Genomic DNA, 26359 nt, shown 5'->3' with positions numbered 1-26359 from the left:
TTATTATGGTGGTGAATGTGAGCCATTCAAACTGGACTGACCTCACTTGTGGATGGAGAAGTGCTTGGACAAGTTGATCAAATCCGAGCAATAATTTGCTTTTTTTTTCTCTCCCAAAAAAAATATGATCCAAAATCCAAAGAAACTTTCAACACGTAAAAATAAGACATGACAAATTTATTTCTCAACTTTGCATCACTTTCATTCCTTCCTTCCTACTTTCCTTCTTTCTTTCTTTCTTTCTTTCTTTCTTTCTTTCCTTCCTTCCTTCCTCGCTTCTTTCTTTCCTTCCTTTCTTCCTTCCTTCCTCCCTTCTTTCCTTCCTTTCTTCTTTCCTTCTTGCCTTCTTACCTTCCTTCCTTTCTTCTTTCCTTCTTTCCTTCTTTCCTTCTTACCTTCCTTCCTTTCTTCTTTCCTTCCTTTCTTCTTTCCTTCTTTCCTTCTTGCCTTCTTACCTTCCTTCCTTTCTTCTTTCCTTCTTTCCTTCTTTCCTTCTTACCTTCCTTCCTTTCTTCTTTCCTTCTTTTCTTCTTACCTTCCTTCCTTCCTTCTTTCCTTCTTTCCTTCTTACCTTCCTTCCTTCCTTCCTTCTTACCTTCCTTCCTTCTTTCCTTCCTTCCTTCCATCCTTCCTTCTTACCTTCCTTCCTTCCTCACTTGCTTGCACCTCATGTGAGATCCCTGCTAACTCAACCATCTGGCCTCCATCAGCAGAGCACGGCATTCGGCCTCGTCATGGTCAAGGTCATGTCAGGTAGCCTCCTCACAATGATGTTTAACAACCAGGCCGCACTAACTCACCAGAAACCCGATTGTCCTCTGAACACAACAACTCACTGTTGCACTTTCCATCGTGGAAATAATCTCAGGAAGCAGGAGCAGCAGGGGAGAAACATGCTCGCATTTGATTATTTTGATTTTATACGATTATTTGTTTTGCTAACTTGGAGGGAAGTAGCATCAGGAAGCAGTGTTAGCACGTTAGCACGTCTGCCTCACGTTTCCATGTTTGCCCCGTACTTGCGTGGGGTTTTCCTGCCACATAAAAAAAAAAATAAGTTAATCGATACCTGTCAGTGGCCCATGAGGAAAAGCGGAATACAAAATGGATAAGTGGGCTCACCTCGGTTGTTCTCTTTGCTCTTCAGGTATGTGCGCTACTTCAACGGCCTGTTGTCGGGCCACATCAAAATCAACAACAAGCCCCTGTTCCTGCACCACGTCATCATGCACGGAATTCCCAACTTTGAGTCCAAAGGAGGTGAGGATGCGCCTTGCCAATATTTGGAACCGTGAGAAGTAATACGAAGCTAAAAGATCCTCTGGCTTTTTTGCCCTGCCCAGGCTGTCGTCCATTTCTGAAGATTTACCAAGCGATGCAGCCCGTCTACACGTCGGGAATATAGTACGCAATTAGTAGTACCTCGTCGGTGCGGCGCATCCTTGAACCCCTTTGTTCTTACGAGATGATGTCGTTGTTGTTCCACAGCAACGTGCAGGGAGACAGCAACACCAGCATCTGCATCACCATCGAACCGGGCCTCCTGCTAAAGGGCGACATCCTGGTGAGCCTTTCCTCCTGGTTTAACCTTGTTCCTGTTTGATCTTTGTGTTGCCTCACTTTCTCCGCTCACCTGCCACACAGCTCAAGTGTTACCACAAGCGCTACCGAAACCCCACCAGGGACGTTATGTTCAGGGTGCAGTTCCACACGTGCGCCATCCACGATCTGGGAGTGGTGTTTGGGAAGAGCGAATTAGATGAGACATTCAAAGGTAACACCGCCTCGGAGTTGTGTCTTGTGTGTCACCATCTGGTGGTCAATAATAGAATTACAGCCAAAATAGATTTGGAAATGTACTCATCTTTATTTATATAACAGCATAAGACTTATTAACTGTATTAAAACTAAAAAGGGTCCAAGAACTTTGGAGTTGTGTGTTGTGTGCCACCATCTGGTGGTCAATAATAGAATTACAGCCAAAATAGATTTGGAAATTTATTCATCTTTACTTATATAACAGCACAAGACTTATTGACTGTATTAAAACAAAAAAAGGGTCCAAGATTTTGGAGCCCATCAGGCACTGAGAAACTCATCTTTTTGTGCTGACCAAAACCATGTCTAATGTAAAACTATTTGGCGCCATCTGGTGGCATCAAGCATCTAAGGTCCACCGAAGGGCATAAGCTTCAATAGTCAATTTAAATAAAAGCGTTTTGCTCCCACCTAGTGGCACCTAGCGGTAATTACAACTATTTGTGAGTTCATGTATGCATGGGGGTATAGTTTTACTTGGGGGGCAAGCTGGATGTTCCGTCTTTTAAAGTACTTTTTTCTTTGTACAGATGATAGATTTCCCGAGTATGGCAAGGTGGAGTTTGTCTTTTCCTACGCTCCACAAAAAATCAAAGGTAGCATGTTTTTTTTTTTCTAACCGCCAATAATTACCGTTCCTAAATATTTGACGACATGCGTTCCTCAGGTCTGGGCCATCTGGAGAATGGGCCTAGCGTCTGCGTGGACTACAACACTCAAGATCCTCTGATCCGTTGGGACTCGTACGAGAACTTCAGTCCTCGTTCTGAGGGAGCCGAGGATGACCAGCACGGTACGCGCACAACACGTCGTGTCCGTCGTCATCTCATCCACCTTACTACGTCGCAACGACCCGTCTTATTTTTATGAACGTCCTCGGAGAGACGTCGTGGTAATTGCAGCGTTTCAAGAAGGTCAGCGGGAATCGCCCGAATTGCAAATTGCATCCCACTCGACAGGAAACCTCTCGTCCTGTAATTTAAGCCTCTCGGCTATCCAGTGAAGTGAAAGACTTTGTTTTTTTACCTGCTCTAAAAATATTTTGACTCCGAGGATACTATCTGAGAACTTTATGATGATGTTGGGATTCCCTGACAATGGCAGAGAATAGATTCAAACATCACTCATCAAGGGGTCGATGAGCGAATCCACGTCGCTTAGGCCTCCTGGCGTCGTGTTTAACACCGACCTTGTCTACGGACTTGAAAGAGCCCGGTACGGAAAAAAAATGGTGTATTTTGGAATCCTTGTCGCGTTCAATTGAAGTCAGCAGCCCCGGGCAACATGTTTCGTATATTGTCAGCGCGCCTCGTTAGCGTTCACCTGCGCGTATCGCACGCGAGTTCATTTACACGTTGAGTGCATTGCAGTTTTTACGCACGCGTGTGTGTCAGTGTGACTTTGCTCCGCTAATAACCCCGCCCCCCCCCTCGGCAGCTGTCGACCTCGCTGCCACGGTGAGTCAGAAGGCCCTGCCGAACGGGCAAAAGAGTTACTTTCAAATTGTCATGTGCTCTTTTTGTAAACAGAAACTCGATGCAAACATCTGATTGTTCAACACGAGAATAAATCGTTGGAAGCAAACGTGAATACGAACGAGCACCTCTTTGGTGACGTTACGATGAAGCAGTGGAATTTGTTCAGAAGGCTTGAAGGCCGACTCCCTTGTTTACAACCCCTCCCCTATTTGGCCGGGCCGAGTCGTGAAACATGTCTAGAATAGCTGGACAGTGACAGAAAGGGACACGGGCGGGGGGGGCGGGGGTGTTGAGGCAGACACCGCCACCGGTTTTATGCGCAGAGCCTCACAAGTCACTTGGACTTTTGCGAGGACTGATTGAAGGAAAAGTTGTGCGTTTGGAATCAGGTGAGAGTTGAGTCTTTGTTGATGTGAACGCTCGCATTTCATTACATGCATTATCTTTGTTGACGTGTAGCTGATAATAACACTGGTCAACAGCAAATTTGAATCAGTACGTAAATGTGACACAGGTTGCAAAAAGTGCAGGTTATTGAGGTGTTTTAATTTTTTATTTTTTTATTTTTTCATTTTTAAGTTTGACTTTATCATTATTATCATTATTATTATTATTTGACTTTATTATTTTTATTATTATTATTTTTTATTATTGTTATTTGACTTTATTATTAATATTATTATTATTATTATTATTATTATTATTATTATTATTATTATTATAACTTGATGTGCAAGAGAAAAATAAATAAAATATAGTGCCATTTTGGAATCAGTGCAAAAAATATCCAGGCGTCCTGATCCGATATTGCGATCGGATATCGGTCCGAAATCAGCCAGGGAAAACCAGTTTCGGTTTATATCGGTCTCCATTCCATACAGCGCAGTCCATTCCAGACTCTTGCTATTCTTTGGAATAGTATCTTCTAACATACGAAACGTAGCCGATATCTACCTGTACTTGAGCGACTAAAGAAACTAAATATACCGAAGTCAACTAAGTCTGCAGAAATGGAGAGCGGTGAACTATTCGAAATGCGCGCTTGGACGTGTCACACGAGAACAAAATGCTTTGAGCCCCCGGACGTGCCGCTGACAGCGCGGTGAGCCGCGGCAGCAGGTTGCCGTCGCAGCGGTCCTGGGAACCCCGCTGTGATGCTCTTCTGCTCTTGAAGCCATCTTTCTCCTCTCAATGGCTATTTTAGAGTCCACCTAACTGTCCCGGCATGGAGAGAAACGGGAAGTGGGATGCCGTGTCTTTCACATGACATCACCCCGACTGTCGTTTCGGTCTACGTGACACCGCCGACGCTCACATCTCGTTACCTCTCAGGAGCGAGTGACGGATGGGACGCCTGGCAGACGTGGCTCATGTAAAAGCAGACGCTGTCAGTCATATGTCACGCCGCAAACGTCTTCAAATCAAAAAAAGATTTGTGACGTATTATGAGTTGAAGATTTTCCCGTCACCTATCTGTCTGTCAAACTCGGCCGGCATGCAGACGGGTTGTCGTCACGGCGATATCAAAGCCCAATGTGACATCCAGTCGTGAGATGACATCATTGCTTGTCCTCACATTCCTGCCTGAGCCGGTCATTGTGCCGTTTAAAATATGTTGAAAAAAAATGGTGACTTTAACCGGGACAGTAGCTACCTTTGTGTTTTTGACGGAAGCTTTTTTTTATAATTTTATTTGTAAGCCCATTGAGATCTTGAGAAGAAGCGAGAAAATTTTTAATGTTGAATAGTGATCATGGCTGCCTGACTTGAATACTAGCAGTGATTTGAAATTTGAATTATAGTTAAATATTTATTACAATTATTATTATTAATTTAAAATTAATGATTACATTTAATTGTTTGTGATAAAAGAACCAGTAAAATAATAAGAGAATTCCGAGTTACTGCGAAAATCAATTCAAGACTTTATGATAGCAAACAATAGCTACTGATATATTTTTCATTTTCCGATTTATGGTGGTGTTGTGTAAAGGCAAAATTCACCAAAAAGTGACTTTCCAAATATTTCCGGACCAAAGTGCACGCATGACTTTCTATGTAGTCCACTTCCCAGCTGGGCTATTGACACAGCAATGGGCGCCCAACTGCTTCTATTTATAACAAACCATTAGCCACATTTGCGAAAAGGGCTTTTTAAAGGCTGCCAAGTCCGTGACGTGCCGATGAGACACCCAAGCTAGCGTTTGGGAAGTGAAGTGTGCTGGCATTAAAACAAACGTCAAGGCCAACCAACGAGCCCGGGTGACTCACCTGATCTAATTTGAGGTCTGCTGCCGCTATTTAATGGCGCCCAGGGAAGGTTTTGTGTGTTCCATTTGGGTTGGAAAATCCCGGTGGCCATAGTTAATACCCGGCTAGAGTGCCGCCGCAGAGATTTGAGGCACTTTGACATTAATGTGAGTGATAACTGCATGTTAGGTGCCTGGCAGCGCCATTCGATCTTTTTGCGGTCACAGTCGGACGCAGGGCATGTGTTCGTGTTTCAAAAGCGCATTGTTTCTGTTTTACTTTAAGCCGCGTGACTGGCATTACTCCGGCATCCATCCATCCATTTTCTACAACCGCGTCTTCTGTTCAGGGTCACGGGGAAGCTGGAGTTGATTCCAGTTGATTTAGGGGAGAGAGGTGGCAGACATCTTGGATATTCACCGCACTTATAAATTGCAAAAGGAATTTTAAATGGAACCACTGAATTTGTTTATAGCTCATATTGATAACATTCAATGACTTGTTGATTGTGAGCCATCGCTTGGATGATTTTTTTATATTTTTTATTTGCAAGCAAAAATCCAAGATAAGAGCCCAAGATAATTCCAGCAAATTTTGACATCTTGTGTATTTAAAACAATCCAAATTTGCGATGGTGTTCAAAGTTAAGATACTATTTGAACACAAACGGTGATGCAGCACATATAGGGTGAAATTGTAACAATATTTTTGGAATAATATTTTTATCATTACATTTTAGCAGGTTTGAATAATTAATTAATTAGCTTAATTCAATGCAATGTTGGGCCTGGAGCAGATTAATGTTATTTCAATTAATTTCAGTGGAGAGAGAGAGAGAGAGAGAGAGTTTTTCCTGTTCCTGGAGTTGTTTGGCGCATTGAGTTTGTTTGTTTTTCTGATTCTACAATGAACTGCACCAACCTAAAGTTGATTAGAAATGAAGACTATGGACATTCAAGGTGGCTTTGAAGGAAGGGCTCCATCCGCCACCATCTGGGAGTTCTATCCAAAGTGTAGCCACTCCCCTGCTGCTGGGAAGAATCAAATGTTGGTGTAGCCCCGCCTCACTGGCGTCAAACACATTTCTAGTGATGGGAGGACACAGAGAGGGGAGCAACAGGAGAAGGTTCTCGCGTCAATTATGTGCAAGTAAAAGATTATTTGGACAGGTTTTTAGGAGAACCAAGGAAAATTACATCTGCAGGTGAGGAGGATTTTTTTTGGTGGTTCCATTTCTTAATTTATGAAGCGAGTTGTATTTCTTGCTTCCTGTTTTGAAAGAACCCCATCCAGCATATCGTGGTCAGCTGTTGTCGGCGTACTTGTCGTGGCTTTGTGGAGACTACTTGGGAATGTGGATGAGGTTTAAGTGTGAGAGTTTGGATTTGAACAGCGCTTTGAGGTCAGCTGTTCTTTCCATGTGTACCACCACCACATTGACTTTGCGGTGCGTCTTTGGCCCATACCAGAAGTTCTACTGACAAACTTCACGGCCAAGCCGAAGGATAGTTGGAGACAGCATTTTGTCGACGTTGTGTTTGTTGGTCAATGTCCACCCTGCTTTCCTCAGTGACGCAATGCTAGCCCCGCCTTTAGCCTTGTAAAGTGTCTATTAATAGCGCGTGGGGCCGGTGTTGCTGGTTGCTGGGCTAAGCTTTTAAAAAAAGCCTTCCCGAGTTTCCCTGTGCTTGTACGGAGGGTTATTGACTCCTTCGCAAGTTGAGCGGTGGTGCACTAGTTTTAGGTTTGATCCCTCTTTTTCTTTCTTTCAGATGTTGTTCACAGTCAAGGTCCACTTGACGGAAGCCTGTATGCGCAGATCCGAAAGAAAAACTCCCTGGAGGGAGGAGTGGTCACCATCAACGGTCTCCCAGTCCACGGAGACCCCTTGAGCGCCCCGGAGAACGCTTCGCAACACCCAAACCATCCCCTTCAACCGTCGGAGCAAACTCTTCCTGTAATAGGCCACGCCTCTCTCCCCGCCGTCGACCACACTCTATCTGTGAGCAGCGACTCGGGAAACTCCACCGCCTCCGTCAAGACAGACCGCACCGAGGAACACAGTCAGTCCCTGCAGGTGGGATCCAGCCAGGGCAACCCGGCGCTCGGCCGCCCGTCCCTCAGCCCCCAGGAGAAACGAGAACTCGATCAGCTTCTGAGCGGACTTGAGGCGCCTGTTCATCAGCGGCAAGCTTATTTGTCCACTTCGACCAGTCCGGGAGGCGGCGTCCGCCACCTGGTCCCTGCGCAGGTGCATGTCAACGGGGGTCACCCCAGACTAATTGCCGCCCCTTCGGCAGAAGAGCGCGAGACCGATATTCTTGATGACGAGCTTCCTAATAGCCAAGAGGGCAACAGCGTGGACAGTTTGGGCACACTCTCGTCCTTAGAGGGTCAAGCCACCCCAGGTGACCTCTACTACCAGTCGCAAGCCCCCGTCAGAAGTCAAACCGACGGCCCCTACCTCGAACGAGCTGATAAGTTGACCGAGATGCCGGTGCACGGAATACAAACGGCCGTTACCATGCAGGAGCGCAGCGCCTCCGCTTCGCCGTCGGGGGGCTATAACAATTTCCAGAACGAAAGCGGAATGTATCGCTCGCAGTCCTTCGGGAACCAGCCGACGAGCAGTCCCGAGTCCAACCCCAAACGAATGCCCAGGGCCCCCGAGAGGAGCACCAGTAGCCGGGACGCTGTTCAAAGGGGACTGAGCGCTTGGCACCAGTACAGCCTCCCCGACGATCCTTTCGGCCCGCCCCTCCAGTCCACACATAGCTTGCCGCATTTTCCCTCCTCGGCGTCTCAACGGGACATCGAGCAATCCATCGAAGCGCTCAACATGCTCATGCTCGACCTGGACCCCATTAACTCGCACATGTCCAAGTCAAACAGCGCCCCCCCTGGGGAACACACCCTCAGTTCATCCCCCGTGCCCTTCTCCCAGACACTCACCAGGCCATCGTACCAAGCCGACTCGGCCATCCACGGCTACAGCTCCTCGGGGTCATTCAACAATACGTTCCATCAGCCGCTACGCGCGACCGGGAGAACTTTTGCTAACCAGAGCCCCCTTTTGGAGTCTCCGGTACACTCCCCTCAAAGGCCCATCCCCGCTTTGCAAAATCAGAACAACACCCCGACACACACGCCCGAGCCCTACGCGCACACACGTCCAGCACAGCACCAGTTCCCCCCGGATCCAAACGTCCACCCGCCGTTCAAACCCGTCAACACGTACATGGCGGGAACGACGGTGTGTCACTCTCCGGACCTACAGGGGTCGTCTCCCTTTCCGGGCTGCAGCGAGTCGTCCTCCCCGCTTCCCGCTCTCACCCCTCAACCTAAGGACACCTCCTCTTCCTCTCTGGCTCGAGAGCAGGATGCCGAGGAGGGGGCGTTGAACCTGGAGGGCCTGGTAGCTCACCGCATTGCCGGTAAGGCCAAACTGTAACGTAATCACGTCACCGATACGAAGCTCTGTGTTTTAAATGTCTCACTGGAGTCAGAGTTTAATCTGTAAAGTTCCACCTCAAGTTCCCCATGTGGGACTACGAGCAGCACGTGGTGGAGCAGATTATAGCAGATCCGGTTACACCGGAGGAATGAGACGTAGACGTATAATTAGCTCCGAAGCTAAAATGAAAATAAAAAAAAATCAAGCCTGCGAGTGTGAGGTAATAATAGCGGAGCGGTTTTGGAGGTCCCAGTTTTCACGAGTTCATGTTAAGGTAATGTGAATGGAAGCTCAACGCTGCCTCCTGGTGGATTCAAGTTGCACATACACCTTTTAAATCTTGTTTCGCTCATTTCTGTTGAACATTTCCTTTTCAGTCAGTTACTTTTTTTATTTTATTCTGTTTCTGTTGAATGGCACGCTGGTCGGACAACCCCTTTCCCACCATTGCTTCTTCCTCTGCACGTCTTCTCACCTTGTTCCTCCTCTACCTTCCTTCCTTCCTTCCTGTCCACTATCCACCACCCCGACTTCCCGCCCCCCCGGCATCAGAGTACAACGCTCGTATCCAAGGCATCAGTGAAAGCATAACACCGCAACAATCTGACCGCCATCGCTCCTATTCCTTCTCTGGTTTGTCCACCGCCACTCACTTTGAGTTGCTTCCATTTTTCTTTTTTCCTCACACCTCATTTGATGAACATTGCTTCCAAATTGTTTTTATAATCAGCGGTTCTGGTTGCGCACGTTATTTAATATTGTGTGCGGGGGGTTTCAGGGGTGCGCTCCAGGGGAATGACCCCGGAAGTGAGCCAAGGTACGGGTCGGCGTCGGACCACCAGCGAGGGTCAGTACCATAGTGGCCATGACAACAGGCCAGCAACAGATTTCAGCAACACTCTGCCCCACAATGCGGGAGAAAGACCCAGAGAGGTACATTGATCAATTTCAAAGCTTAGCAGACAAAAATCATTCATGATTATTCAGTATGCATTTTTTTTTTTTTTTTTCAAATTTTAATTGCTTGACTCTTTTTTTCTGTCAGGGCACCGTGCACAGCTACCGGGAAGCATTTGAGGACAACGATATTGATAGGCTTGTCGGCAACGCTCCTGCTTTGGGAGGCTATGGTGAGAATTACCTTCAGACATTTTCCCTCCTGGGGATCAAAAGAGTATCTATCTATCTATCTATCTATCTATCTATCTATCTATCTATCTATCTATCTATCTATCTATCTATCTATCTATCTATCTATCTATCTATCTATAGCTATCTATAGCTATCTAGCTATCTAGCTACCTAGTTAGCTCTCATTCTTTCTCTCTCTCTCTTTTTCTCTCTCTCTCTCTCTCTCTCTCTCTCTCTATATATATATATATATGTCTGTCGAGCTGTCTGTCTGTCTCTGTCTGTCTAGCTAGCTATCTTTCGTTCTTTTTTCTCTCTTATTGCAAAAAAAAATAATACTGAGAAAAAGACAAGTAGCAAAGACAGCAGCACTTTTATTAAAAGCCAATTTGACATATTTCAAACGTAAACACACAATAACAGTCAAACAGGTCAAACGTACATAACGTATAATTAGCCTCGAGCTACTTACTTAGTCAGCAATTTTAGTAGCAAACAAAATAAAGCTTCTGCTCACAGTCGTGAGCCTCCCACACGGATCCTTCCCCCAAATCACTTTCCCCCAAGCTAACCCCAACTAGCGTGTTATTGGTTCCCAAAATTCCACCTTCGCTTGGCCTCCATCCCGTCACCTTGAAGCTTCCACACTTCTGTCTTGCTGCTGGACATGAAGGTCTGCCGTGCTCATTCCAGGCCTCGTATGTCAAGCGCTCCTTGTCCACCCAGCGCCAGCCCCCTGGGAAGAAACGCAGACCCAGCCAGACATGCTCGGTCGAGAGATTCTTCTCCAGCTGTTTCTGGATCAAAAGCATCTCTGTATGTGATGTCACGCTGGCCAAGTCGCTATGTCGCTCCCGGCAGTGCCCCAAAGCTTCCTCCCAGCACGCTTCCTCCCTTACGACAATGGCATCGAAGCAAAAAAAGGGATTCTGTGCGTCTCGCTTTGCGTCGTGAATCCAATAGTTGATCATCAAGCCGGCGTCTTCTATTTGAAGACCATTCGGCTGCCCGGTTCCCCAGAGAATTTCCCATGCCGCGCCGCCCCCTGACCACATCCATTCATCTCCATCATTCCTCACCAGTCCCGTCCAGAAACTAAACACGTCGCCGCTGATTTCACGCAGTTTCCTGATTTCCTCGCGGTTCACAACCGGAGCCAGATCTGTGTGAAACTCACGGCAGTAACTCTGAGCGTCGTCCCATGTCATGCGCTCGTTCACGTAGACGTATTTGCCCAGAGTGGTGCACCACGCCTGGAGGAGCAAGATGGAGACACGTACTTGCACCGTCGCAGTCATCTTCTCAGTCCTACTTGGAGATGAGCTTTCGAGATGCTGAACAGTTTTGGTTACCTTCACGGGATTTGCATACATTTGGGATTATGTAAAAGGAACACGCAAATGTACAAAGCACCTACTTGAGTAAAAGTGTTTTGACAGAAGATACCTGTAACTTTGCTCTTTGTGTCTCTCTGCAGCTCGTTCGCCAGCAGGCTGGATGCCAGCAGCAGGAATAAATCAAAAATGTGCAGCAGGTAAGGCAAAGTTGGCTTTGGTAAAAGTTTCAGAGCATTTCGCAAGTATTCTGCATCTCTGCTGCCCTCTGGTGTTTAAAATAGTTACTGCTTCTCCTCAGCTAATGGGCTTTTTTTATTATTCCTTGCTTTTGTGCATCGACTTGTGTTTTCTAAATGGTTCCTTGTGTTACTTTCCCCTAATCAGACTCTGCTTCCAGTCATGGAGAACAAGGTAAAGTTATTTTGTTTTCCCCCAGTTTTTCTTCTTAGAATGTGATTTGTGTCTTGTGCAAAACTATTACCGTATTTGCCGGTGTATTGGTCGACCTTTTTCGATCCAAAATCGACCGAAAAAAATCGACCTCGACTTATACACCGAGTCATAAAATTTAACTTCGTATTCATCGCTTCAAATGTGATGGTAACCAAGGCCGTTTCTCATGCATCTCATTGTGCGTTGCACTTAGAAAATTTGAACCGTGCGGTGTGCGCGAGTGCGCGGCCCGCTGGAAGTCCAATGAGGCGCCGCGATCTCCTGCGCGGTGCTTATAAAGTGCCGATCCGCTCGGCTTGGAGCTATTTCCGACCTCCCGTTGGTGCCGGGCGGCGTGCGCGAGCTCGCCGGCCGCGATCTCCTGCGCGGTGCTTATAAAGTGCCGATCCGCTCGGCTTGGAGCTATTTCCGACCTCCCGTTGGTGCCGGGCGGCGTGCGCGAGCTCGCCGGCCGCGATCTCCTGCGCGGTGCTTATAAAGTGCCGATCCGCTCGGCTTGGAGCTATTTCCGACCTCCCGTTGGTGCCGGGCGGCGTGCGCGAGCTCGCCGGTCGCGATCTCCTGCGCGGTGCTTATAAAGTGCCGATCCGCTCGGCTTGGAGCTATTTCCGACCTCCCGTTGGTGCCGGGCGGCGTGCGCGAGCTCGCCGGCCGCGATCTCCTCCGCGGTGCTTATAAAGTGCCGATCCGCTCGGCTTGGAGCTATTTCCGACCTCCCGTTGGTGCCGGGCGGCGTGCGCGAGCTCGCCGGCCGCGATCTCCTCCGCGGTGCTTATAAAGTGCCGATCCGCTCGGCTTGGAGCTATTTCCGACCTCCCGTTGGTGCCGGGCGGCGTGCGCGAGCTCGCCGGCCGCGATCTCCTGCGCGGTGCTTATAAACAGCCGCATGCGCACGGCCTCCCGGAATTTGAACACATTTCGTCAATAAATTTCGCATATTGAATTTTGAAGTTTAATATAATGCAACAATTGAGCTCGACTTATACAAAGGATATATCATAAAATCGTAAATTTCCGTCGAATTTTAGGGGGTCGACTTATACACCGAGTCGACCTGTACACCGGCAAATACGGTAATCACATTGTTCATTTTTTTTTTTTGTACACGAATTAATACATTTTTCATCCAATGCAGAGAATCGTGGTTTTGTGGAATTTAGAGCACAACAATTCAGCGCTCCACTGATCTCCGGAAGTCCTGTCCACAGCCCCGACGGGTGCGTATCGACGTAAAACTCACATGCAGAAAGTAGCAGAAATGTCCAAGCCTCTGATTTGAAAACAGATACAAGAACATCATAAAATCTTCCTGAACTATGAATGATTCAAATCTGGCCACAAATACACATTCATTCTTCAATTCATATATTTAATCAATATAAATAATAGGCTGAGGGATGGATGGGGATGACTTGTGGTGTTTATTTTTTATGTTGATATATTTGTATTCATCTGTGTAGCCATCCAATCTTCTTGTTGTTTTTCTCCATCAAAAGGAGATACGGCTCACCGGACCACAGCACAGCAGCATTTTACCCGCACACGCACGCCTCCCCTGATGGCTCCCAGGTCAACATCATGGGCGTCCACACCGTCCCCGGCAGCCCCAACACCCTCCACCGCACAGTGGCCACCAACACCCCCCCGAGCCCCGCCCTCCAAAGACGCCTCGGCCAAGCCAGTCCTGCGACGGTCAGACGCACCCCTCCAGCCGGCGGCAGCATCCCATCCAGTCCGTTAATCGGGCGAAACCCCAAAACAAGCGGTTCGAGCGTGCCGCCCGCCAGCCCCCTGATAGGCCGGCGAACGGCGGCGGGGGGCCACGGTACCCCAGATGAATTGGGGGCCACGTCTCGTCAAGCTCAGCCTCCGTCCACGCCCGCCTTCCCCGTCTCCCCTCAGCTGCCGGTGAAGAGGCACGCAAGCAGCGGGGACGCAGACAGGACGGACGGCAAGAACCTAGCGGCCGAGGCTGGGTCCAACTTGGCCGGGACTTACCCAGACACGTCCAAGTCCATCTATGGTGAGACACAGTGTTTTTTTTTTTCTTTGTCCCTGACAATGATCATAATTTCACTTTTGTCAACAACAGATGGTTATCCGGACATCAAGATGAACGTTAAGTTTGTCCAAGACACATCCAAGTTCTGGTACAAACCCGACATCTCCCGAGATCAAGGTGACACCGGGAGTTCTGCGCGCATTCCCGTCAGTGCCGTGTCACAGACTTGACTCTCGTTTTTTTTTTCCTTTCAGCCATTAACGTGCTGAAGGACCGCGAGCCCGGCGCCTTCGTCATCAGGGACAGCCACTCCTTCCGTGGGGCTTACGGTCTTGCCTTGAAGGTGGCCTGCCCACCACCGACGGTACAACAAAGCAAAAAAGGTACAATCTGGCTTCCTGAATGAACGAACGAACGAACGAACGAACGATTAAATGAATAAATAAATACAAATTTATATAATTAATTTAAATAAGATAAATGAATGAATTACATAATTTCAAATAAATAACTTAATTAACATACAAATAAATAAATAAATATAAATACAGGTAAATAAATAAATAAAATAATAAATAAATAAATCCCGGTACAAACATAGCGCAGAGCTTTAACATGCTGTCTTGTACATCTAGCTGCTGATCTGACCACCGAGCTGGTGAGACATTTCCTGATTGAGACGAGCCCCAAAGGTGTCCGTCTGAAGGGTTGTCCCAATGAGCCTTACTTTGGTGAGTTCCCCCGTAGCGACTTTAGCGTCTCGCCACGGACCCGACTCACACGCGCTTCCACCCCAGGTTGTCTCTCTGCGCTGGTTTACCAACACTCCATGACCCCTTTGGCGCTGCCCTGCAAGCTCATGATCCCCACCAAAGGTAAAATTGCAGACATAAATAATCTTTCCTCAGCTGCATGAGATGCTTCAAGTGTGCTCGCCTTGTCCAGACCCGAACGAAGAAGCGCTGGAGCTGGCCACGCCTACCGACCCCGTCGTGGAGCTTTTGAAACAAGGAACAGGTAACCTCCTCCTTTCGGGTATAAACAGAATGAGGGAAGGTGGAGCTCCATCGATATGGTCATCCACCTTGTCTCACAGTGTCACCTCTACTTTACAGTTCAGAAGGTTCCGGAGGAGGCTCACGGTAATTACCGCACCGCTTCCATTTTTGGCGCTAGCGCCTGTTGGCTTGCAGCAGATAAGCTGACGGTGAGCTCCGCTTTTTTGGCTTCCAGCGTCCAACGTGCTCTACATCAACTCTGTGGACATGGAGTCCTTGACCGGCCCTCAAGCCATCGCCAAGGCCATCAGTCAGACGCTGGCGACCAATCCTCTGCCCGCCGCTACCGTCGTCCACTGTAAAGTGTCCTCGCAGGGGATCATGCTCACAGACAGTCACAGGAAGTAAGTGTAGGAAGTCTGCAAATATTTGCAAAAATAGAAAAGCCAACGTTTTTCCTTTCTGCAGGATTTTCTTCAGGCGGCATTATCCACTAAGCACCATAACCTACTGTGACGTCGACCCACAGGACAGAAGGTATGACCTCATAGCAACGTCAATCAAATTGACGTGCCGTCACAATAGTAAAATGTCTACATTTGTAGATTGCAATTCAGAAAATCTTATTTAGTACCACGGGAAAAATTACGCTACTAATAAATGAAGTAAAATAAATAATATAAATATAAATATAAATAAATAAATATAAATTAATTTATATATATATATATATATAATCATCAAAAATCATCATAAATCATATATGTAATGATAATAACAAATCTAAAAAATAATCTAAAGGTCAATAATAATATTGGTTTATATTTTTTGAAACTAAAAAGAACATTTTTACATTTTTGAGTGTTAGCCAGTAGCTACAGCGCGAGCCGTAATCAATTGTAATCAAGCCAGGCTAATTTGCTAACTCGCTATTTCCCAATTACATACAGAGGCGCAATTTTTTATTATTTTTTTTAAATGGAAAATGTTGCAAAAGAATTTGGCTTGGGAGAGTAATTCAGTCATTTATTTGCACAGGTGGGGCCAAGAGAGTGGCTGCTCACTAAAGTAAGTATTCTCAGCGTTCTCGTGACTGGCGTCCATTTTGTGCACAAGCAAAAATGTAGACGTGTGTTTTCTCTCAGGCTTTTTGGCTTCGTGGCGAGGAAACAAGGAAGCACAACAGACAATGTCAGCCACCTGTTTGCCGAGCTGGACCCTGATCAGCCGGCCTCGGCTATCGTCAGCTTTGTCTCCAAAATGATGAGGCGGTGAAACACACGCCCGGATGGCGGCCATTTTGAAAATCCATCATTTTGGTGTCTTTTTGTCTCTGGGATTCGACGATCTCCTCTTCTTTTTTTTAATTTAATTAATTTATATATCTGTACTTTCTGCCTTTCCGGTTTGGTGTGTTGGAAGCGTCTTTTTTTCTTTTTTTTTTTTTTTTTTTTGCGAGAGGTTTTATGAACTTGTGCGAGGATGTGCCAATGTGAGCGTGCAAATGTGACAAACGCGGAGGCCGCTTGACTGAAACGCGGACACGAGAGCGAATGAAACCAGGGAAGTTGGGTGTGAAGATACGCGAGGCTCGGATGTTTCAGGGTGTTTTCACGTTTTTCTCGATTGATTTACCAAAGGTAGACGCAATACAAGCGCGAGAATGATGTAGCGATGAAGCCATTCTTATTCTTTCCGTCTTTAAAAGATGTACCGATGGACACACAAAAAAAAAAAGAAAAGAAGTCGTTTCTTCTTGACATTGTCTTCAGGAAAAAAGAAAAAAAAAATGTTGGCCTTGATGGCTTTTGGCAAAATATTGTCTGAAGACCTTATGCATGTTAGCTTGACCTTTAAGCTCGGTTCTTCTACCTTCCACGCGGCTTTGTGGACTTCTTAGCGTGAACTTTTCTGGTTCTGCTGTGTGTTTGAAAGGGCTCTTCGGTGAACGGCGACTGATCTAAACTGCACATTGCAGACCAGAACCCCCCCCCCCCCTCCAAAAAAAAGAAAAACGGCACACACATCAAGTTCCGTGCATTTTCACCGACCACACCCTCAACTCCCCACCCCTCCCTTTTTCGTGCAAGACGCTTGACTGGTGACTTTGACAGATTGTCCACAGGGTAGGACGCTCGTCACGGAATGATTCCGGAAAGCCCCTCCAGGACGCCGAACCCGGACCTATGCACTGTTCCTCCTGCATGCTCTTTCTCCTTCGAGGCGACGAAAAAATTCGAAGACCTCGTAGACATCGAGGCCATCTGACTCGTGGAAAAACCGCATGAAGTAGAATTTTTTTGCTCATGCCCTCAACGAAATATAGACAACCCATTTTTGAAGTAGTCAAACGATGGTGATACGCTATATTTTTATTTTTAATTGTTGGCCCGATGGACTTGTCTCCCTTTCGTTCCCCACTGTGCTGTCACGAAACACGTTTGGATATTTTTAGCGGAGAAAAAAAACACAACGGGAGTATTCACACTGTGCGCAGTTGCACAAGCGCGAGAGGATAGCTTACATATGTACATAGATGAACTACTTTGAAAGGTGACTTAGCGAAAAGTATTTATTTTTGTTGCTTTGGTCCCTCATGAGTACTCATTATGCATATATTGTACAGTCTAGATAAAGAAATGGGTTCAGGAAAAAAAAATCTACTTATTTTGGCTAATGATTTCAAAGTCTGCGGATTTTGACATGTTTGAATATATGGTGTACATTTCTTTGTATTTGTTTCGGCTCGTCTCGTTTGTCATCTTGGCAAAAAAAAAAAAAAAAAAAAAAAAAGCCGTGTAGCGGACTTGCATGGACCGAACGAGTTTGCTGATGGGAAAATAATTTAGAACAGATTGTAGTTGATAGAACATTACAGATTTAAAAAAAAAAAAAAGATGTGCAAGGGAAAAAGAGGCCAAGCTCAAATGCAATACAAAAACTGTGTGCCCATGACAGTTATGATTTTTGCCAAAGAGTCACACGAGCTGCTTTTTTTTCGTCTTGCTTCCATTTTACATGCAAAATATTACACAGGGAGCTTTACGTTTATGCACTGAGACATTTTTTGACGTCTTCTTTTAAACATATGCCCGGAGGGGAAAGAAAAAAAAAAAAAAAAAGATGCCTGCTGCGTACATGAAGCACTTAACTTGACAGAGCAGCAGAGAAGCAACATGCAAAATGCTCTTCCAAGGCTTCATCATCAGACCTCCCGGACGCCACTCATTTATTTTTCTTATTTTTATTTGTTTCCCCCCAGACAGACATCTTGTTCCATTGTGTTCTAAGGAAACAGAGCCGTGCAGTTGGCTCCTATCCAACAAATCATTTTTATAAAAGTCCTAGAAAGCGTCCATAAAGTCATTTCAGCTGTATTAATGTGAAAAAAGACACTCGGATTGTGTTTGCGCTTATCATCTTCATTTTTATCATTACGGCTTACCTAAAGGAGGATAAAAAAAAAACAAACAAAAAAAACACATTAAAGCAATACAAGTCTGTTACATGTCTGTATATGCATGTGTGTCGTTATTTGTTTTGGTCTCCAATTGGGGGCGCCGTCTAGTCGGCGCTTTTGGCTTGATGGAGGACACCTGCTGCAAATAAATTACTCAGCAGCACTGGAAAGACTTGCAGCTGATGTGTTGCTACTTTCCATACACGCAAAAATCAACTTCACACTGACAGTCTTGCACAATACAATTTTCTGGTCAAATTTAACCAGTTCTTACATTTCTAAGGAATTTAAAAAAAAAAGTCAAAATACAATGGATGTTTATTCTGTGCTTGTAAAAAAAAACATCTCAAATCATATTGAGTTAAATATAAAAAGATGTAATGTATGGATGAACATCATCGCGTAAATTGTAATTATAATGCATTTGCATGAGCAGCACCCTGGACAGCGCTTCTTTCCTGCCCCTCCCCTTTAAGTGACCCACGTTGCCGACCGAGCCTGTTTACCTGTTGCTCGACTCGCGTGTGACTTCCGGCTTTGAGATTTGGCTACACCTGACCAGCACCTGCTCGTGTTTGCTTCGTTCTCTGTCCAGGTAGGACCTTCTCTGCCTATCGCCCTAGCACGTCACAGTAATGAAACAAATTCTCAAATTTCCAGAAGTCCCTGAATCCCCCCCCCCGCCATTTTTAATTTATTTGTAGTTCATTAACGACTAAGAGATTGTGTGTGATATACTGTAATTTTATTGAGTAAGCAATTCACAAGCGTAATCCAAATGATCCAATGATCAATTTTTTTTTTGTCTCCCTTCTGTTTGCCTTCACAAGCTTCCAGGATGACATGAAAAAGGTTCATTAAAAAATACACCTCTTTATATTGGATAATAGATCTATTTTAACAGCTATACATTTTTTTAAGCATTCCAAACAATTTGAAAGCGTAGCTCGATAGAAAAATATAAACATTTAAAATTCCTGTACAAGACCAAAATGAACACTGTAGAATTGAGATACAAAAATAAATGAATAAAATTGATACTGGAAACATGAGCCTCAATCTAAGCAGATATTTCTAGGATCTGATAAATAAAAAAAACATTTGAAAATGGAAAGTGAGAGACCGACCATCATAAAATACACTTCACGGCAAAAGTGATGGGGGAAAAAAATAAATTAAAAATATAATATCTCAATTAAAAAAAAAAATAAATACGTAAAATATACTAAACTTAACAGCAAACATGATGAGGGGGAAATACTAAATAAAAAAATATCCAAATAAGAAAAAAATACATAAAATATACTTCACTTCACAGCAATCAATAAGAAAAAAATACATAAAATATACTTCACTTCACAGCAAACATGATTGGGAAAAAAATAAATAAAAAAAATCACAATTTAAAAAAAATGAATAATAATTACAATTCACAGATCGTCCCCTCGGGTTCTTTTGCAGCCTGCGTGGACGCCCTGTTGTTCTTCCACTGAATTGTGGCATCGCCGCATTCCAAGTGGAGAAATCCTGAGAAAGAGGAAAAGTTTGATTGGTTATCCAAAAAGTTTCCCGCTCTGGCGTCAGACCAAAACAAGCTTACGTTTATGCGCCGGGTGTTTCATTTCCCCTCCGCCCTTCCTGGAGCTGTCAATTGAGGACATGTAGAAGACTTCTGCCTCCCTGCTGCTTCTCTTACTTGCAGATGACGCACTGTAAGCATCCAAATGTTTTTATCTCAAAGATGACTTTTTTGCCAACGTGACCACCTACTAGCTGACGGTTTCGTCATCATCCTCATCTCGTTTCCTTTTCCCGAACCCAACATTGGTTTTCGGTAAGGAACCGAGGCTGCTGATGGTGATGACCGACTGGTCCAACATCCTGGGCCCGGTAGCGTGATCCCCACAGGTGAAGCTCGACGTGCTCCAAAGGTCTTTATTCTGACACGTTCGACCCATCTCCATGCAGTCACGCCAGAGTTTGACGCTGGAGGAGAAGCAAGCGGGAAGTCGGACATTGTCGCGGAGAAACACGAGAAACACGGTTGCTCTTACTAAGCACTGTTTGGGAATTTTCCATCAAAGTGGCTCATGGTCACAAAGGGGTGCTCCAGAATTTGGCACGGCCTAGACCTTTTGCTCGGGTCCATCTGAAGCATTGTGGCGACAACGTTCACGAAGCTCTCCAGGTCGCACTGCATGGCCCGCCAGTCCTCGTCGCTGCAGTTGATAGGTCGCACGAAATGAACCTAAGAAGGAAAAACGTTACTCTCAACCTGAAGCTGTAAAAACGCACGGTGGGGATGAACGAACCTCCAGCAGATCTGACAGTTTGTTCAAAGATTGAGTTCCGTCGTACGTTGTGACCATTTCCGCTCTGTTCTGAACCCGGGAAACACTCGTGTCAAAATCGGAGCACCAAAGTTGAGCAAGAACATCATAGGAGCTACCTTCAACCTCCATTTCTTGGCTTTCTTGCGGAAGAAGCAGGAAGTGAATATTCCGGCGTCAAGGAGGCTGGCCGGTAGTTTTCCGAGTGTGGTGCTGATCTGCGACAGCTGTGGAAGTGACGTCGATGGTTATATTGGTGATCCGAAGCTCTTCGTGAAGCCGTGTCACGCTTACCATGCTGTACTCATCCGAGCCGGCAAACAGAGCTCGACCGAGCAGAAGCTCCACGGCGACGCAGCCTAGAGACCAAACGTCGATGGCTTCCGTGCACTCGTGTCCGAGCAGCACCTCGGGGCATCTTGGAAAAAGAGATGTCACACTTTAGTGTGTTGAAGCAGAACTCCCGGATCCAAAAGGACTCACCGGTACCACATGCTCTGCACTGTCATTCCACGCGATAACTCCGAAGCGTGCAGAGCCAAACCAAAGTCGATCACCTTCACCTTCAGCGGCAATTGCAAGTGGTCCACCACCATGATGTTGTCTGGCTTCAGATCGCAATGGACGATGCCCACACTCTTCAGGAACTGCAGCGCCGTTGTCAACTAGAACATCAGATGATATTAGATCACACGTAAGTGGAAAATTTAGATTGGTTCTCCAAAAGGTGATGCTCAATGCTGCCACATAGTGGATGGGAGGTCAAACTGGATCAAACGTCATGCCTGGTTTTCAGTGAAGCTAACACTGGCTGTGGCAGGAACCAGGCCAGAACTTCTTGCTGTGAGTGAAGGCTTGAGGAAGCACCCATCAAATTTGGTGTGGGTCCAAATCAATAGAATCTACTACTACTTCCACACTGCATTTGTTTGGACCAGCGTTCACCGCGGCCAATAAGTCATGTGTCGCTGGTTGCTAAGTAACCAAACAGGAAGTAGCCTGGTACATTCTGCCATTTAGTTGGAGGTGAAGAAGACAGCCGGGAAAGATCTACTTGTTGCATCTGTGGACTGGGACGCCATCACTGGAAGCAACATCTGACATCTCAGTGGGGCTATGTCAAGAAGACCGTGGCCGAACCCCGCCTCCTGCGCCGCCACGCCAACCCGTTGGTAGAACATACCCCGTGAATAGTTTCAACGACGTCACACTTTGCTTTTATATTGCTTCTTCAAAGATTAGCGACATCACTGCCTGCATCAGAACAGAATTTGTTTATATCTGTAAGTGTCAAACCTGCTGCAGAACGGGCCGGATCTCCATCAGCGACAACGGGAGGCGCCACTTGAGAAGTTGATGCAAACTCATGTCGAGCTTCTCAAACTCCAAGCAAAACTGCCCCTGGAAGGTGAAGGAGTCATTCCAGCAGACGATGTTGAACCGGTCCGAGCCGTGTTCCTTCAGCTCGATCAGAACCCGCTCCTGGAATGCAAATTTCAAGTCACATGCAGTCAAGTCAGGCTAACCTTGTGACACCCACCTCATCCTTGGCGTCCTCCATCTTGCTACTGTCCTTGATCACCTTCAAAGCCACCGTCTCGCCCGATGACATCTTCCTGCACTGGACCACCTCGCCAAACGACCCGGCCCCTAAAAGTTCCTCCATCATGTAGCTGCAGGTGGGAGAGGAGATCTGGCACTCCACGGTCACCGGGAAGTTGGAACACTCCATCCTCGGGTTCCTCACACTGAGAGGAGCTCGGAACGTGCTCGATCCATGGCTCTGACCGTTGGTGCACCGTCGAACCTGGAGCATAGTTGTCAAATTTGCTTGGAAACTTTCAACACGGTTCTGATGACTTGCTAAAAGGTCAGTGGAAGTTCCAACAAAGGCGTTAACAATATTTCTATTTAACAAACACGCTTACCTGTCAAGTCACTTGAACATTTGCTCAAGTGAGATGTTTTAAAAGTCAAATAGACATATATTAAAGACATTTAACAATTCAAACCTAAAACGGATCAAAATAATACGAGAAATAGTCATCTAAGGCAAAAACCAGAAGTAAAGAAGAATCTTTGTGACATCATAGTTATGTGACCTGCGCCTTTGCGACAACCACAAAGAATAAAGACGTGTCAATTAGCCCTGCTGACAATTGTATCCATGGCGACCAAATCCCAAACAGAATAATCAGAACTTGATAAAGGCAGTCTCACTTTTGGACTCCTCCCCATAAATCTTTGTAGGACTTGCATAATCGATAACAAGTCGAAGCATAACATGGCCTTTTTTTTTATTTTTATTTTTGGGAGGTGACTAAAGCCCCCTTGCTTCAAACTGACACCAAACTATTTCTTTTGCATTCAATCAAAATAAAATTACATCCCATAAAACTAGTTATATTAACTCAGTCACTGCCAACCCAGTTAATTTTTTTTTTATGTTGATTTATTTTTGAACATGAGATCAACCAAACACAATCATTTTTTTTCACATTTTCACATAATTTCATGTTATGCCAAGAAGATAAATAAATCATCATGTTCATCCAAAGATATCTTTGACGTCTATAACCGTCAATGGCATTGAATGAGTTAATAAACTGCCGAATCTTTGACGTCTATAACCGTCAATGGCACCGAATGAGTTAATAAACTGCCATCTTGGATTTGATGCGATATGCACAAGGTGGAAACATGACCTTCCCATATGTTGGAAAAAGCTGAGAGGAGCAATTGAACATTGTGCCGGACTGTAAATACTCAAACAAAGGGGCAAGTTCCCATTTTGTGCTTATCAAATGGAAAAATCAACCCGTTTGTTTTGCTTTGCACTCCAGTTTCTCCGGCCATTTTTTTCGGAGCTTAAATCGCCCGCAGGTGCATGAAGTGAGACCAAAAAAAAATTCTTCTAAATATCAGTGAAATATTGACGCTCTCAAATGGCCGATGGCAGAGAGACAATAGCAAAATTGATTTCTAAGTAGTGGAAAAACGTATCTGCCATTTGAGCACCTGGAGTTTTCTTTGTGATAGCAGTCGGGGCTAATTGGGAAATGGAAAGTCTAGACTTGGCTTTTCCTCACGTCCACATGTTGGCCGGGAAGAAGCAGACAGACGGACAGACAGACAGACATCCGCAAGCTTCATGAATGCTCCAGCTGTTCTCCCATCAAAAGAAGGCCAACAGCCATCTTCTTCCCGTTTCATGTCCACGTCAACTCGCAACCAAAGTCTGTCTCACAAATGTTTTTATTTTTTTTATTTACTGTATATTATATTATTACATTCTTTATTGATTTATTTACTTATGTATTATTATTATTAATTAATTTATTTATTTATGTTTGTTGGTTTATTTTTTGTTTGTTTGTTTTATGGACTTATGTGTTATTTTTTAATTTTTTTAATTTTTTGTTTTGGATGTTCGAAATAAAGAAATAATCAATCAATCAATATTAATACTGTCGGCCCGAATTATTGCACCACCATGCAAAGAAAAATCCCCCAGCATGAATCTTTATGTTGCTACAATTTATTTTCTTTCCGTCAACTGTTAAAGTATGTCCCGATACCTTACACTATCGTTCAAAAGTTTGGGGTCACCCAGACAATTTAGTGTATTCCATGAAAACTAACATAATTGCACAAGGGTTTTCAAGGATTTTCAAGGGTTTTCAAACCAACCATTAGCCTTCTAAACAGAATTAGAAAACATAATGAACCAGTGTATTCAATGAAAACTAACATAATTGCACAAGGATTTTCAAGGATTTTCAAGGGTTTTCAAATCAACCTTTAGCAAACACAATGGACCATTACAACACTGGAATGACCTTGATACACTGATGTAGATATTAAAAATTCAAAACCAGCTAAAATAGTCATTTACCGCATTAACAATGTCGAGAGTATTCCTAATTAGTTTAATGTCATCCAAATTGAAAAAACAGCCATTTTATTTATTTATTATTTATATACTTATTTATTTTATTTTAAAAATAAGGACATTTCTAAATGAGCCCAAACTTTTGAACGGTGTGCACTTGATCCAATGTTGAGTGTTGAACTGTTACTGAGCTAGCATTAGCATTAGCCAAAGTATTAACGCCACCACTGGTCACCGGATTGACTATTAATGATCAAACAATTTTTTTACCATCTGCCTCCCAACCATGTGTACTTGCAAAAAAAAAGCTAGTAAAAAACGTAGGACTACCCGATGTTTTGAACTGGTGCTAACCTAGCATGATACTGCTAAATCTATTAAATATCTTTTTTTTTAAATGTACCCGTTAATTGATACTGCACCTATTAATGAATACGGTGCATTTAATGATCCGTAAAATACAAAACAAGTCACATTTACAAAGTAGACAATGTAGAGATAGATGCGTGTGAGCTTTGAGTCATACGAGCACAGACTTGGTCTTAGCCTGCAGCATACATGCCAGTGCTGAGGAGCACAAGAATGTAAAGACCGGCTGCGGTGGTGGCACCCGTTGGCGAATGACAAATGGTGAATCAGTCTCGAAAGAAGACAAATGGCCCGTGTGCTTTGACGCTTTATGACACAGGTGTCAAACTTAAGGCCCGGGGGCCAGATGCGGCCCGCCATATCATTTTATGCGGCCCGCGTAGACAAATTGTGCATCAAATTCGTGTGTCATTACTAGAATTGCAAATTGTTTTCACTTTTAATATCTTTTTTAATATTTGACCAGTTTTTATTCGTCTGATTTGAGTTACAGCATGATAGTTGAAGTGAAGCAGGACTTCTTTAGCATGATCTGACACGCACAAGGATTCTTGGAATAAATTCCATCAATCAGCCTATAATCTGAAAGTTTTATTTGGAGGTGATTTTAGATCGACAGCATTTTATCATCTCAATTCCATCGATGCATGTTTAGGAACTCGCCGCCTCCCACACGACCATCTGCTCTACACGTTGCAAGTTTGTCCGCAAAGTTCTCACCCGCTAGCTAGTGGTATGCTAAAGCGCTAACATGAGTTTTTTTGTTCAGGAAGTGATGACGTCACTTTCAGTCGGATTGAATTTTTGACCGCAAGTGAGTCAGGCAACCTTTAACGTGGCCGTGACAGTTTAGACAAAGCTTTGATTTACTTTTGGGGTGAGCGAGGCGAGGAGGGGACCACGTCATGTAATTGAGATTTTGGGGGAAATTTCTTGAGCTGTGGGGACTTGCAGCTCCAGGCACCAGTAGCTCCAAGTCCAATGACAACCAGACCCCTTCTCCGTTACTCTTGTCCCTTTATCTTGTCTTCCTTTAATTGTCTGGAGCAGCCTCTGACTCACCCCTGGCCCGGCAATACGCTCTCATTGCAGTATCTCGTGTCTCGGGGAAGACACGCAGTTCTGGCGGCGGTTCCCAGAGAACAAAGTCTGGGAACGAGCCGTTCCATCCAGCTGACTCGGATCTGAAATGTGACAAATGGAGGGGTGGGGAAAGGCGGTGGCTCCGTGCCGAGAACGAAAAACAGCCCCCGTTCATCGTGCGTATAATGACGATTCTCATGTGGAGTAATCTCGGCATCGCCGCTCCCAAGAATCTGGAACGGACGAGCTCAGCACATCTGATAAAGATCTGCAGAGCTCGTGGAAAATAACCAAGTCATGTCCC

General features: G+C 45.1%; 3 protein-coding genes across 9 annotated transcripts in view; 1 reads left to right on the top strand and 2 right to left on the bottom strand.

Moving 5' to 3' along the window:
* The window catches only part of tns1a (tensin 1a), a 44037-nt gene extending 25608 nt beyond the window's left edge, over positions 1–18429 (top strand). For 5 of the 6 annotated variants that reach the window (XM_049755452.1, XM_049755453.2, XM_049755454.2 and 2 more), the window contains 24 exons: positions 1148–1260; positions 1344–1404; positions 1489–1564; positions 1645–1774; positions 2349–2414; positions 2486–2611; positions 7319–8980; positions 9553–9633; positions 9779–9933; positions 10046–10130; positions 11609–11665; positions 11853–11879; positions 13057–13138; positions 13418–13944; positions 14014–14100; positions 14178–14306; positions 14559–14654; positions 14721–14798; positions 14869–14940; positions 15039–15065; positions 15157–15325; positions 15390–15458; positions 15960–15989; positions 16067–18429. In XM_049755452.1, coding sequence (XP_049611409.1) covers positions 1148–1260; positions 1344–1404; positions 1489–1564; positions 1645–1774; positions 2349–2414; positions 2486–2611; positions 7319–8980; positions 9553–9633; positions 9779–9933; positions 10046–10130; positions 11609–11665; positions 11853–11879; positions 13057–13138; positions 13418–13944; positions 14014–14100; positions 14178–14306; positions 14559–14654; positions 14721–14798; positions 14869–14940; positions 15039–15065; positions 15157–15325; positions 15390–15458; positions 15960–15989; positions 16067–16196 — 4135 coding nt within the window. In that variant the 3' untranslated portion in view covers positions 16197–18429. The remainder of the gene's footprint in view (positions 1–1147; positions 1261–1343; positions 1405–1488; positions 1565–1644; positions 1775–2348; positions 2415–2485; positions 2612–7318; positions 8981–9552; positions 9634–9778; positions 9934–10045; positions 10131–11608; positions 11666–11852; positions 11880–13056; positions 13139–13417; positions 13945–14013; positions 14101–14177; positions 14307–14558; positions 14655–14720; positions 14799–14868; positions 14941–15038; positions 15066–15156; positions 15326–15389; positions 15459–15959; positions 15990–16066) is intronic. The other variant, XM_049755455.1, reaches the window with a different exon arrangement.
* On the bottom strand, positions 10489–11430 carry LOC125989281 (lymphocyte antigen 75-like). Its single transcript, XM_049755469.1, has one exon. The coding sequence runs from the start codon at positions 11427–11429 to the stop codon at positions 10617–10619; it is 813 nt and encodes a 270-aa protein (XP_049611426.1). The 5' UTR covers position 11430; the 3' UTR covers positions 10489–10616.
* Positions 18430–19104: 675 nt separating the features above from the next.
* LOC125989276 (homeodomain-interacting protein kinase 2-like) lies at positions 19105–23071 on the bottom strand. 2 transcript variants are annotated; one of them, XM_049755463.2, is made up of 11 exons: positions 22640–23068; positions 22252–22518; positions 22008–22193; positions 21195–21376; positions 21006–21129; positions 20831–20938; positions 20694–20762; positions 20436–20629; positions 20152–20367; positions 19982–20091; positions 19105–19908 (listed from the first exon to the last, which is right to left on the bottom strand). In XM_049755463.2, exons 2-11 carry the CDS (start codon positions 22441–22443, stop codon positions 19805–19807), a joined length of 1485 nt encoding a protein of 494 aa, XP_049611420.1. In that variant the 5' UTR covers positions 22444–22518; positions 22640–23068; the 3' UTR covers positions 19105–19804. The 2 variants fall into 2 exon arrangements, with proteins under 2 accessions (XP_049611420.1, XP_049611419.1); XM_049755462.2 differs by having other exon boundaries at positions 22252–23071.
* Between the last annotated feature and the right edge of the window lie 3288 nt (positions 23072–26359).

Source organism: Syngnathus scovelli, chromosome 2 (genome assembly GCF_024217435.2).
Source record: "Syngnathus scovelli strain Florida chromosome 2, RoL_Ssco_1.2, whole genome shotgun sequence".
Taxonomy (NCBI): domain Eukaryota; kingdom Metazoa; phylum Chordata; class Actinopteri; order Syngnathiformes; family Syngnathidae; genus Syngnathus; species Syngnathus scovelli.
This window is presented reverse-complemented; position numbering and strand designations above follow the sequence as displayed.

Excerpts from the sequence above, each read along its gene's own strand:
- LOC125989281 (XM_049755469.1), bottom strand. The coding sequence starts at position 11,429 with ATGACTGCGACGGTGCAAGTACGTGTCTCCATCTTGCTCCTCCAGGCG.
- LOC125989276 (XM_049755462.2), bottom strand. The coding sequence starts at position 22,527 with ATGCTCCAGGTTCGACGGTGCACCAACGGTCAGAGCCATGGATCGAGC. Across the intron at positions 20,763-20,830 it reads CCAAGAAATGGAGGTTGAAG|AACAGAGCGGAAATGGTCAC; the intron begins GTAGCTCCTATG and ends TCCCGGGTTCAG. Across the intron at positions 20,630-20,693 it reads AACTGTCAGATCTGCTGGAG|GTTCATTTCGTGCGACCTAT; the intron begins GTTCGTTCATCC and ends TTTCCTTCTTAG.